The sequence below is a fragment of the Xiphophorus couchianus genome, chromosome 9 (genome assembly GCF_001444195.1).
Source record: "Xiphophorus couchianus chromosome 9, X_couchianus-1.0, whole genome shotgun sequence".
NCBI classification, from domain to species: Eukaryota; Metazoa; Chordata; class Actinopteri; order Cyprinodontiformes; family Poeciliidae; genus Xiphophorus; species Xiphophorus couchianus.
Genome location: NC_040236.1, coordinates 16184887 through 16199352, shown reverse-complemented (window position 1 = coordinate 16199352; position 14466 = coordinate 16184887). Strand labels below are relative to the sequence as shown.

Here is a 14466-nt window from a genome sequence, read left to right as displayed (position 1 = left end):
AGCACCAATGAAATACATCAGTACAGTTACGACACACACTCAAGAGTGCTTGGTTTTCCTTTCTGCTTTCCACTTTCCCACACGCACACACACATCCCGACGCTCTCTCGCTGGTTGCAGCAGAGTAGAGAGCAAACTAATGCTGCACTGTGTGTTTGCGAATGTCACTCCGTCAGTATGACTGGTGGCTGTCAGACTGAGAGAAGCCAGGCTCTTTAAGGGCCATTATGAGCCGTGTCAACAGGCTGCCCAATCACAACACACACGGGGGCAGGAGAGGATGAATGAATGAAGCCGCATGTCCGGGTTTAATACACAGGGTTGGCCGGGGGGCTTTGGGGATGAGCGGGATAGCATGAATGACAAACAAAGCGGACCCTGTCAAAGCTCTTATCCCCTCTCCTCGGCTCTCGTGCTGCCTGGCTAAGGATCCAACCTGCCTGCCTCGCTGCCAGCCGGATTCTTTGTCTGCTCCAGTTCCTGTTCCTTTTTCTGTCCTGCCTGCTTTCTCCTCTCTCTGCCAAAAACTTATCTTTCAATCTGACAGTTACATTTTCTACTCTCTGTTTTGCTCTTAGAAATGATCTGTTGACTGGAGCTGGACAATTTTCGGCCTGATCAACTCTGATTGATCAGAAATGTGTTCACATACTGTAAGAAAGGAGGCCCAAAGTTAAATTATGTAATTTATTAAAGAGGTGTATTTCCTGTTTAAGGTCTCTGGTCACGCAAATGTGATCAGACCGTGCAACACTAACAAAGCCACATAACATAATAAGCTGGAGTGTTGCTGTCAAACTGAAAATACAGATTTTAAACTCTCTCCAAGTTTTTTTATTTGATGTTGATGAATGCTGTAAAGAGAAAAATAATAGTTTTATTCTGGTAGTATAAACTATCCTGGTGTGAAGGCAACCACTGGTTCATATCATCAACCTATAGTATATTCACTTTTTTTAGTTCCCAAAAAGTTCTTTGAGCACATGTGTGGTTATTTTTATTGTAATAAACTCCAAATATTTTTCAAGCCATTGTCTACACCCACGCATCTGTGTGTATCTCTGGTAGTCATTAGGTAGGAGGCAGAGTACACCCTGGACAGGTCAACGTTCTGTCACAGGGCAACACAAAAAAACATGCCCACGCATACACTAAAGTATAATTAAAGAGGTAAAAAAGGTGAATTGCAATGACTCTCAAATCAAAAAGGAGAAGTTTTGCTTCAAAAAGTATAACAGACATGTATATTTATTTATGTGGGTTGTATAATTTCTGCAGTTCATTCAGGCTGCAAGAGAGTGAGCGAGAGCAAAACTTTCAGCAGACAACCGAGAAAGTTGAACTGAAATTGACCATTTTGAACTTTCCATATCAGAGATAAAGTAAGAATCTAAACTTTCTATGTAGGACACAGAAAATCTACAGCTGTACTAATGGAAATGAGCTTACCGCTAATATAAGATGCTAATAACAGTTTAAGACGTTAATGCAGCAGTCATGTTTTGCTGGAATCGGCTAAATTCAACGCATTTAGCCGTATTTGTTTTATTGTCAAAGCTTTATAAAGACCTAGAATTCACAACAAAATTTCTGTCAGACGCATTTTTTTCTCCCACTCACGATGAGCATTTGTGTCAGTCTCTAAGTCCATTGACACAGCTCTTCCAGGCAGACAGAAAAACATATTCCTCCATTTGTGCAGCATTAAATGATTTGACAGACTTATTTGAAGAGTCTGAAAAGACATAAACAGACATCAGAGGCTTCGTTTTATGACACAGAGCTTCAGGTTGAAGTCTGTAAGTTCTGATGGTGGGAGCGGAGGTGTTCCAGCCATGAGGTCAATACACAGTGACAGGGACAGGTGCATGAAAACCTTCTGCAAACAACAGCAGGTTTCGGCTGACTAACCCGCTCATGCATCCCCCCCGCCCCCTAACATGGTCAGCAGTTCGAGCAATCACAGAGGATGGGACACAGAGGTTTTGGGAGTTTTTTCATAAAAATAAAAAATTCAAGCTGACAGTCAAAGAGCAAAAGATGTACTCGTTTTACATTTTGTGACAGTAGTTTGAGTGTATTCCTACGTAACGAGTGAATTGAATTAGAAGAAAACAACTTTAAATCCATTAGAGATCCATAAAGGGTTAGTCCTGACTATTTTAAGAAACCACATTCACATGTGCTCCACATCATCAGATGATTCCTAAACATTTCCACTCTCTTATTCGTGTCCTCTATACTCATTTGTAAGAAAGAAAGTAACAAATAGCACTTCTAAAAAGCTGTACTCTAGAGTTCGGGAATCACAGATATAAAAAGTCTTTATACAATTGATGTGCACTAATTGCTAGAATCGTGTCACTTTAAATTTGAATGGAAAAAAAAGTCGAACTGAAACCTCATGGGACGTGAATTGTTGCCGGAAAATTAGAGTCTGCATTTGAGTGATAGCAGAAAGGAAAGCCAATAGAAGACCCCGTTTAATATTACTCTATTGTTGGTGAGAGGAAAAAAACTCAGCAAATATGTTTTCCTAGAGTGTCCAAAAGTAGAGTAAGATGCTGATAAACTCCTCTCCTTTGGAATCGCCTACTAGTTCCTGTCCGTAAAGCAGACGTCCTTTTTAAGACGAGGATTGAAACTTTTCCTTTTGATGAGCTTGAAGGAGTTCTCGGCTGTCTGTGTTTGTACCTTGCTATAGGTTTAGACTGCTCAACAAAATGCTGACCACTTTTCCACACTCTGTTTCCTTCTGTTACACTCCATTGGTGAATTATCTTTGAATTATGAGAGTCATATTTGTCTGTATTTTCTTTCAATAGAAGAGACTGCTGACCTATTGCTTGTTTTTTTTTTCATCAAAAAGACCAGTGACAAATCATTTTCTATCTTTGTGCTCCCTAAATAAATGGAGCTCCTGCTCCCATAAACTCAGTGTACACTGGAAAAAACACCAAATCTTATCAAGCATTTTTGTCTAGTTTCTAGTGCAAATATCTAAGCACACTTGAAATAAGACAAAACTAATCTAAAAGTAACTTTTCATTAAGATATAAGAGCTTCTTCTAAGTCAATAGTTCATATATGAAAAGTTCTAATTATTTCACTTGTAACAAGACATTTTTTCCGTGCGGTAAGTGAAATAATCTGCCAGTGGAATCAGTGCTCTTTCATCAATACTAAGAAATGATTGACTTAAAATGAGTTACTACATCTTACTTAAATGTTTCTTGTAAGTATTGTTTTGTTTTATTTCAAGTGTACTAAGATATTTGAACTAGAAACTAGACCAGAATACTTGCTACGATTTTGTGTTTATGCAGTGTAAGCTTTTTGATGTCTCTGTCTGCAGTGAAACACCTCTTTAGTGTTTCACTGCATTTCATTTCTGTCTGGACTGAACTATTACACAAGCTATTATTTCCATTAGCTCTGTGTATTTGGCTTTTTTTCTGATACACAAAAATAACTCCTGTCTTAGTACATCTGTGTTTTGTTTTTGTCTCTGCTCTGTCATCTTAAACCTTAGACAGTCACAGCAGATGGCTGATAAACTTCCTGTTTTTGAGTTTTGCTAAGAGTTAGTGTTAGTAGTAGTTGTAATATGAATTTATAGCTAAAGATATTCAGTTAACTTTTATCACTACAAGTGTGCCGTAGTGTAAAATGTGGTTTCTGTGCCACATTCACAGGAAGAGCCGGGGAGTTAGCGGGGTTCAGTCACAACAACCACAATGATTGGAGGATGTGTCAGTGATTTTTGACATTAACTGAACTGTGAACACTTCATAGAGAGACGCCATGAAAAGAGCCTCAAATAACGGAGCTCAGTTGTCAATCAGGACATCAGGAGATGAAGCAGTTGCTGTACCTGCAATTACTGCCTCCATTTCACTCATTCATTCAAACCTTTAAGATTACCTCTTTGGCATAAACATGAGATGAGATGTGTGTGGCCGAGCAAAGAAACAAAAGCGAGAGGATGAATGAACACATACCACCACCATGAGTGTAAAAATCCTGGCGGTTCCCCAAGTGTGATATTCTTCTCCCATCGGATCTGTGAGAAACAGGGAAAGAGAAAGAACATTCAGGGCAAGAGACAAAGGAGTAGAATGAAAAATTAGACACTGCAGCATGTTTTATTCATAATGTAACCATTTTGCTTAACGTTCCTCCCAAGTTTAGGCTGACAGAGCGACACTCTGGGAGAAATAATCGGCCAGGGAGTGATCTATAGCGCAGAGCAGAAGAGTTCATGGGTAAGACAGTGTGACTGTCTTGAAGCAGCTGTGCTCTCCGCTGCCCTCAGAAAACCAGCCAAGCTCCTGCCTGTATCTGGACTCCGAGATAAGATCCAATGAGAGATAGCCGACCAACTGCCTGCTGCACACCCGACCACTGACATGGCTCCACACACATAAACAGCAAAGATTCAGGGCCTCTACATACAGTCTAAGAGCATGTGAAGACAGCATGACAGGGCTGAGATTTCTCTTTATATATATATATATATATATATATATATATATATGTGCTCTATATCAAAAAAAGAAGAAGAAAACAGATACAAGCCCCAGGTTTCTATTAAAGTGTCTATCCTACAGATTTCCCCAGTGCCACTTATAATGATGTGATATGCGGTGCGTTGTTGTGGGCCTGTTGATTTAATGCTGCTAAAGAGCTGAGTGCTGCACTGTGCAGGAGAGCAGAGTGCGGTGAAGTCCTCTCGGGGACCGGCGGCGTATTGTGTGGATACTATAAACGTGAGTGAGTGCGTGCGCTTCCCGCTAGAGGAGGAACAGAGGCTAATTAAGGCCGGAGAGGCCTGGTTGATAGAGCGCTCATTAGATGAGCAGGTGTATCTGTGTGGGACCTTAAGTTTATCTGCAACTATAAAAGTCCCTAATCTATTAAAAACACATTTGTGATTGCTCACATGGGTATTACACTATATAATTTTTCTTTAAAGTCTTGATGAAATCATGTTATACAAACATTTCGATAGCAATTTGCCAGGCATCTGATGGCGCCCACTTGTCATTTCATACAATGTGAGTTTGTATAATGACACAAAATTGTGATTTCCTTGCCTGGATGAATGAGTACCTTCCTTCAAATATCAGGAGGGGAAGCTGCACTTGAGAGGACAGTTACAAGTTTTACATATTTTGATGCACAAGCAGCAGGTGGCTTGGTCAGCAATGTCTCTCCACCAGCCTGCATCAACTAGACCAATGCTGTCTCTGCTGATGGATGGCAGCAATCTCAAGCACAATATTGATTTCCAGTTCAAATGAGTATGACAGCATTAACATATGTAGGTTTCACAACATTAAACTATTCTTGCACGTCCAGCTGCATTTACAATGATTGATATGGATATCCAAGGTATAAACACTAGCAGAAAAAACATTGTTGTAGTTGTTACTAAGATGCGTAAAGCTAATTACCCTGCTACCTGTGCACACCTATTGAATCAGCTTGCACCAGAAGTTGTTACTGCAGTTGGTAAATCTGGGAAAAAAATAAAACTCATCTACATGACCTCCTTGCCTCAGATTATCTCTAAGCATAGGTATGCCAACTTTATATATCTGTGTCACCACAAGATCAAAGACTACTGCAGTCAATGAGTCAGTGTGTCAATAATATCACTCCAACTTAATGCAGATAAGACATCAGGGATTGTTTATGGTCCCAAAAATTCAAGAGTAGAAATCACTTGACTAGACTGTTTTTTAAATCAGCTTAAAAAGAATTGCCTAAATAAAGTGTTTTCTATTTTAAAAAGGACAATAAAAACCTGGTGTGCTGTTTTCAATGTGTTTTGTTCTTTTCAGCACTTAAGACCTTTTACTTGAAAGTAATCTGACAGGCAGAGTGAAGAGGAGTAAAGACATGCGGCAGTCAAACTCGGGACGGCCACTCTAACCACTGTGCCATATTGTAATGGTTGTTTTACTGGTCTCTGAAAATCAATCAGACAGGCAAGTATGCGTGTTGCTGTTGTTCCGAAAAGTCCATGTTTATTGGAGATCATTGGTGCAGTTCTCAGCTGTGTCAGGATTGGGAATGCCACTTCTGCTGTCTGATCACGTCTCATAGTATAAAATAAAATTATAATTTTATGTAAAGTCCCCCAAGTTGTCAAGTCAATATTACCCAGATTCATCAAAAGAGGAGTTCATGCCGTCACTCTCATGCTTTTAAGTTTTCAGTTGCTGATGTCAGTAAGCTATCTGGAGAATATAGCATTAGATGAACGCAAGTTGTTATAGAATAAATCCTGGGATAGTTGAGTCACGCTCGTGTTAAATCTGTATCAGTGGTGCATATGTTTAGTTTTTAGTTTATGCACCATCTGAATGAGGTCCAATTTCTCAAAATATCTAAAAAAAATGACACTCTGGTTTAGGTGAGAATCAATTTGTTTATGAAACAATGTCAAATGTATTGTGAAGTGATGTATATGTAGTATTTCCCTATGATCTAATGTCTTCCTATCCTACTAAAACAAAAGGGATAAATGCAATAGTGTAATGAGGTATTTAGTTAAAAACGTATCAGAAATCCCCAAAATGCCCAAAATTCCATGTAGTAATAACACAATAATGCAAACCTTTTCAAATAAATGGTAATACACTGGAAATATTTTAGAAAGCCTTAACAGTCTCAATAAATGGACACTGATGAATCCTCATGCTGTGCATTCACAGATATAGCAGCATTTGAGGCAACTCCATCCAAAAGACTTAGTTTGAATACCATGTGTGTTTGTGTACGCCATGTGAATTTGTCTGTGATTATGCAGTTTTAATTCAGACCTGTGTTTGTGTGCCTCTGGTTGCCTGCGACCCTGAATTTCACCCCTTTCCAGCAGCCCGACGATAAAACTTAAATCTCTGGGAGAAGATTCACCCGTAAGGCCTCTGAAATTATCTAAGCTTTCTGCAGCCCAACTGCTTTACCTCAGAGTGCTGCTCTCCCCATCATACTCAGATTTGTGTTTTTCACATATTTATATATACTATATGAATATATATAAAATATCAAAACCTATTTTTCCTGCAAACTTGAATTGGCAGCGGTCATCACAATGTTGTTGAGGTCAAATATGATACTTTTTTCTGTTTGTTAATTTTTTTTTATTCTTTAAATCAAAAATCTCAAAACATTTGAACCATTTTATACTTTCTGAAAGTTTTTTCAGAAGGGGCAGACAAATGAAAAAATAATGCAACATTTTATGCAACATCCTTGTAGCACTGTATACATATTGAGAGTAATTGGAGTTAATTTATCTGATTGTGTTAAGCCTTTATTTGCCAGCTTTCCACTTTAAATTCTTATTTACTGAACAGGGTGCATATTAAAGTACACACTTAAGCAGAGCCTGGTGCAAGTACTTTTACCAACATCTGCTGCACTATAAAAAAAAACCAACTGCTGCACTGTGCTTTTTCAAACTGTATAGCGGCTTCTGATTTGTAAAGTCATCATACAGTTTGAAGATACAGGATGAAGATGTTTTTATATCACTCGTTATATTCTTTTAATCAATAAATGTATCAACAAAAAGCATGCTCTGAGATACATGTTTTGAATCGAGTTAAACTCAGATAAGGATTTGTGCCATTTGCTTCAAAGCATAAATGCATATAGTGCTGTATTATCTCCATTTACGTATCAAAGGAAGTGATTCAGAACGAACACCTTTAATTGCTGCCCTTTTTTATGGTCTATATTTGTTACATTTAAGTTCTAAGTTAAAACTAAGTTTACACAACTTGAACGTCTCTAAAAGATTTTGCAACCAGATTTAAGTCTTTATTTTTTATTTTAATTCAAAATACAAGACTTAGCACATTTTATATATTTTTGTCTATGTGATTACATTATATCCAGTTACTAGAAGTAATTTCACCAAATAATTTGTTACTGTTTTTATCTATAACTACTTTTTACTTGTACTTGAGCAAAAGTATTTTAAAACAACACTACTTCTACTTGTTGACAACTTCTACTATACCCAGCACATATAGGTGTAGAAGTGTGTTACTGCCTATGAATGCTAGTTTGATCTATTTTTGTACAGATACAAGAACTGGCCAATTATATATTTTTAATGAATTTTGTCCAATTCTTTAAAATTCAATAAATTTACCATGAGATAAAACATGTTTGACAACACATGTTCATAAAATTTATTCATAGTCTAGAGTCCTGAGTTCAAATAGTTGCAACACTGTCCATGTCGCTCCGACCCGAGCTAACATGATGACGTGACTGACAAATATGTCCTGGAATAAAGTGGCCAGAAGTCGACCTGCCTCGTCTTTCACTGGAAGTGAGCGTCTTTCACAGAGCTGAGCAAAGCCTGTGTGCAAGACACGTGTTCAGCTGCAGAAAGCCCCAACATGGAACCATTAGCAGGAAGGATGTCCATTAGGAAAAGGATGCAACACATTAGAGCCCTTACAACTTCTACTGACTAGAGGCATAATAAGAGGCTAATATCTCCAGTAGACCTTGAGCAAATTGTTAGGATTGGCTTCAAACAATCAAGGTTTAACTTGGCAGCTGTGGGCTTCCCTTATCAAACATCAAAACAGAACACAAACAACATGTCCTCTCAATATATCTAATTACACAGTTTATGATTCCAAATTGAACCTAATATAGAGGGGTGGTTAATCATCTTAAGTAGACCAACCAATGTTTGTATTGTTCTGAACATAGAAACTGGCTAAAGTCCACTGTTGGCTGTAAGAAAGGTCAGCTGTAGGTTATAGAATAATTGCTGAACCCGGAAAGACCTACAATGTAAATTCCACTGGTGGTTGTACAATAGAAGGGGAATCACACTCATCCTTTTTAAACAGGAAGTTTCATTATGAGGACGTCTTACCTCTGACAGGAAGGTCTGTGCGGATTTCTGTGCGCCAACATGCAGTAAATACTCATAGACGTATAAAGCTAACCTGAAAAACAAAGAAGAGAGGAAAACAGGTCGTCACATTTTTTGGTATCAGAATGTTTTTCTTATGTCATTCTACAATTTAGAAATCATTGAAGGATTCACACTTATTTCATTGTAGGAAAGCAATGAAACAGGATGGTAAAACCTTTGAACCAAAGCAGGACCAAATTCTCACTGTTCACGTGAAACGAAGCCGAGATAAACAAGACTTTTACCGTGCGAAGATCGTATACATTGTGGTGAGGTTGTAAATGTGTGATGTAAGGCTCTTCAGCGAAGAGCTAAAGAGCTTTGGTGGCACTTGGCCATATCCCTGTGGTTTCAGGCTGTCTGCTGTCGAGGCCGAGACACTGAAAACAAAACGGTGTATACACTCTGAGGAACACGGGACAACGGAGAGAAGGAATGAGCTCGGACATGATACTCAGACATCACCCAGATCTACATCACATGAAAATGTGAAATACCTACATCCTTATCATGTCACACAATTATTTTTGGACATTGTGCATTAGCTATATTAGTCTTACTGGTATCTTTGTTTTCCTGTGATGATGTTTTTATTATTTCAAGGTTGACACTAATCAGGTAACATCATTTCACAAAATTCAATTAAACAAAAACTAGAGTGGTAACATTGCTCCGATCTTACAACACAAGAAAATGTTAGATGTGAAGTTCACAAAAAAACAGAGAAGATATTAAAAATACTCAAAATTTACAAATTTTCACCTATCACAAACACTGTTTTTCCAGTAGGATCCTGGTAGATGAAGTGGAGATATTTGTTTCTGCTGCTTTACCATTTGTATAAACAACTCAACCAGGTTGGAAATGACCAAAGACAGAAAAACCTCCCTCTTAGGAGGGCAGTACTTTTAATAGTACTCAAAACCTATGTGTTAAGGATTTTTGATTTTAAGTTCAGATGTTGTGAGAATCTCCCTTTCAGTTATAAGTGGAGATTCATTGTTGATGTTACCACTATAAAATAGCTTGCAATTAAGTATTGGCAAAGACCTGTGTGTAATTTTCACAAGTGGCGAAGCGTTGTTGTTAGCAGCTGCTGAAAGTAACTAAAAAAGTTTCTTTTAATGTAACTTAGTTACTTTTCAAATCAAGTAATCGGTAATCTAACTAAGTTACGTTTTCAACGAGTAATCAGTAATCCGATTAAAGTTATTTTTTCAAAGTAACTATGCCATCACTGTTGATAAACTCCAATAGACAACAAACAACACAGGGGAAACCAAAGGTTCAAGGTTATTAATTATTAAGTTCTGGAGGTTAAAGAGTCAGGGTAGCATAATGTAAACAACCTTTGTAATAAATCTCTTGTATGACAATCATGGCAGCAAATCAAAAGATGGGAAATTAAAAATGCAGACGAAATTCAACAGACAAGTGAGTAGTCTTCTAGGTACATTTTAAATGAAATGAAATGAAATGAAATGATCGTGTTTAGTATAAAAGGTGTTCTTTTTGTTGTGCAAAAGGATTGTCTGCAAAACATGCTGCAACATGCTCAAGCATCACATCATTTAGTCTATGGCATGTGGTCTCATATATGGAAAAAAACAATCATTTATGTCAAAGACTATGAGATGATTAAAAGTTTCCAGAGTTGAGGGAAAAGAGACTCATCCTGTCAACCAGGTGTTTTTTGAGCTGCTCACAAGTGATCACCAACAGTGTGAACGGAGCCAAAGACTTGCTGGCTGACCAAACCTTGCTATGTTTTTTTATTATACTAAGTAAAATCAAAGCATTGGGACTCTAACAGTAAGAAAGGACATGCAAATTGCACACATCAAGCCCCTTTCAGCCCTCTGAATGAAATTCATATCTGTCTTGCTGTGAGGTATAATCACACAGGGTAATGGTGAAAATTGGTGCTGAGATGAAAAATAACGTAACTTTTCTTTAGACCTGCAAGTTAGAAAGATTTTTCTTTTCTGTAACACCATTTAATGTTCAAAATTTTAAAAAGGCAAACATTAGAGACAAAACCTTACATAATCTTTGAATTGTTAAATTTTCTGTTGGATTCAAAACTGTTAGTACTTCTATTAAGGACGCTAAAAAACAATTTGTTTTCCTTTACTAATAAATGTAATATTGCGGCTGACCACCAGGGGGCTCGACTCACACCCATACAATTGTAAATTTTGCTTACAATATTCAGGGTTTCCTTTATCTGTCCTTGGACAGCTCCCAGTCGGCTCTTCTGGCCAACTCTTCACTACTGTTGAAGAAGCTAACCGTAACCTCCAGGCTACAAAGACCTTTAGACTTCAGGCAATGATTCCCGAATCTCCAGCACCAACCTCCGAGCATCCAACAATGTCTTGAGATTCTGGAGGTGGCAAATATCTCTACCCAAAGAGTAAATCAACTCCAAAACACACCGTTGCCTCGACACCATGCAGCTTTAAGCCAAGGGAGATGACACTGCCAATGCTCGGTAGTGACCGTGACCAATGGTGACAAAGAAACGTTGCTTTTCATGGAAGATACATGATCAGAGAGACGGATTCTAGTTGACTCCGGTTCACATAAGACCCTCATTCACCTGGCTGGCTCCAATAGGCTGGATGAAGGCTGTTGTCTGCTGCTGGCTGTGGCCAATGACACTCCCATCAAAACTAGCTAATGAACAAACTAACTCACTTTGGAGTCTTTTAATATTAATACAGGTAATAGGTTATATTATTGCAGCATTTTTTTGTTATTAGTTGCATCCTAACTACAATGAATGATTCCTAGCATCACTTTTAAAACCTTAATTGTAATCTGTAATTGAAAACACTCAATCTTGTTCTGTTCAATTATAACATAAACATTTACTGTCGTTATCTTTTCTTTTGTTTTTCTTGCTGATTTGATATTGGCAGAGAGTTTATGAAGGGACTTATAATGAAGCCGATATATAAATGCAAACCTTCCTTTTCCAGGAGAACAAATTGTTACTTTCTCTCAGCAGCTGACTCATTCCTGTTACTTGTCACTGCCTTTGCCTTATTAGTGCTCATCACACAGTCACCAGAAGGGATCTTGACAAGTATAGCTGGTCCAGACTTCAGAAAGCTCAAGGCTATCATCCCAAGCAACTCAAATGCTGTCGCCTACATTTAACTGAACTTTACAGACTCAGACAAAACTGCATCAGTCTCTTGAAACAATCGAGGACAAAAGATGTACTTGCACCAAAGCAATCAGTCAACTAAACAGTTTTACAATATGTACAGACATAAATGTCCAGATTTCAGCAAAGCTGCAATGTTTTCGTCTGTAATGAACAATTATTTTTATACGGATCACATGCATTCAGGCCAGCACAGACACGGAGATATGTTGTTTGGGTCGATGATGCTGAGTGAATCAATATTGAACTAGGCCAACAGTTGAGCAACCAGATTTTCTAAGCTTTGGATAATCAGAATTGAATGCAACTAAGTGGCATGAACTGACATCCATCTGCAAAAAGGAAAACAATTTGTTGCAGCTGATCCACACCAGCTTAAGCTCACAACAAACAGAAAACAGCATCACAAACTTTTCTCTGTTTTAAACCCACATAAGCATCCATTTTTCTATTGTAGCACATGCAAACTAAATAACGTTTAATTGAAAATGAATCATCATTAATGATTGTTTTTATTATTATGGTATAATACTGTATATTATTTTAAACACTAAATTTTTCTCCAAAAATATGAAATGAAAATTATGTTTTAATATAAGTATAGCATGTATTTATTGTATTATATATAAAAAAAACATAATTTCATAAGTAAGGATTAGAAATGGGTTAAAGCTGTCAAATCTAACATGACAAAACTTACTCTTACAAAAATAACAAATTAGACTTAAAACTATTATTCAGCATGCAGAGGAGGTCAAACATGTTAAACTGTTCCAGCCTCCCGAGATGTGACTGAACTAAAAGTCACATCTTTTAGTTCAGTCACTAAAGTTTAGTTCAGTCACTGAGTGAAACTCATGACTGAGTTTCACTCAGTCATGAGTGAAACTAAAAAAAGAAACAAATGGTTCTCTTGAACCATTTGCCGTCTGCATTGATGAAGATTCACTCACTTCTACATGCCGGATGCTAGAAAGTAAGAGTAAAGTGTGCAATTTGATCGACCTTATGACTAATTTGGCTAATCGCCGTCTCACCACTCAGGACTCTAAAAGAGGATTTCAATTTCATTTTAGTAATGACAATAGAATCAAAATTAACAATAAAACACATACTTTTAAGCAGCAGTTATGTATGTTCCATGTGAAGCCCCTTCCTCTGGATTTGAGAGCAGTTTTCCGTGAGACACGAATGTGGAACAGAGAAAGTGCTGCACCTCTCTACATCTTTAGATGAAGACTAAGGAAAACAACAAGCTGAAAGGAAACAAGCTGAAATGAAAATCTCCATTAAATTGCTTAATTATATTGGTAAGCATGCCCTTTTTATTGCCCTTTTAACTTTCTCGCAGCATGAGGCAAAGGCTATGTGCTGACTGGGCTTAAGAGGTGCCATGACCGGAGGGAGCAGCATCAGGAAAACAGGGGCCAATTGTTTATTTTGCCAGTCCTCCACATAATGTATGACATCATTGCATCTTGCTTTCTTTTTCTTTTTCACTTTTAATTTAGTGACATATAGTAATGTGACAAAAAAAACAAAAAAACTAAGGACACCTCTCAGTTAGTTGTTTATGGAAAAAAAATGCTGATTTAAAAAAAAGGTCTCTGGGAAGGGGAGTGAGATAAAAAGATAATAAATAAGGGTAATTATTTTACTCATTAAACAAAACTGAGAAAATTTTAGGGCGCCATTCCTGTCACTATCTGGAGTTACATCCTTTTGCTGAAAAAACTTCAGTGAGATACTTCTTGTAGTCCTCTACATGCCTCAGGGGCAAACAGGGGTTTCTTGCCATGTTCAGCTCATTTCAAGTCGATTCGCATCGTCTCAAGGAAATCAACATCTGGTCTTTGACTCAGTCCAGAAGTTACTGATATAATTTATGTCACGTTGCAGGGTCCAGTTATGTTTCGGCTTTTATTTTTATACAAATAATGTGATAATTTCCTCAAGGAACTTGTGCTACATGATATGATTCATGATGAACTCTTTGATGGTGAGCTGATCAGCGCCCGCTTCAGCAAAACATCCCCAAACATGACGGTTCCACCTTCAAAGTTTAATTTTATGGAACATATTACTTGGCTCAGGTTAAACATATCCCTTATTTTTTTTAGCGTTTAAATAATTATACCTTAAACTAATATGTCCAAAGACCATTATCCCAGAACGTCAGCTCTTTATTTAAACTTAGTCTGGCCTTCATGTTTGCTTAGAGAGTAACAGTTTCATCCCTGCACACCTCCTTGGAAAGTCAAACATGTGCAGTATTTTTTTTTTAAATTGTAGAGACGCGTTTTTGTTTCAAGAGGTCTGTTGGAGGTCTATTGTT

At 37.6% G+C, this 14466-nt stretch overlaps 1 protein-coding gene across 2 annotated transcripts in view; it reads right to left on the bottom strand.

The window, feature by feature from the left end:
* ssbp4 (single stranded DNA binding protein 4) overlaps positions 1-14466 on the bottom strand; it is a 103981-nt gene that overhangs the window by 79969 nt on the left and 9546 nt on the right. For both annotated transcript variants that reach the window (XM_028027906.1, XM_028027905.1), the window contains exons 2-3: positions 8915-8987; positions 4002-4063 (exon numbers count right to left, since the gene is read on the bottom strand). In XM_028027906.1, the coding sequence (XP_027883707.1) occupies positions 4002-4063; positions 8915-8987 (135 nt within the window). The remainder of the gene's footprint in view (positions 1-4001; positions 4064-8914; positions 8988-14466) is intronic.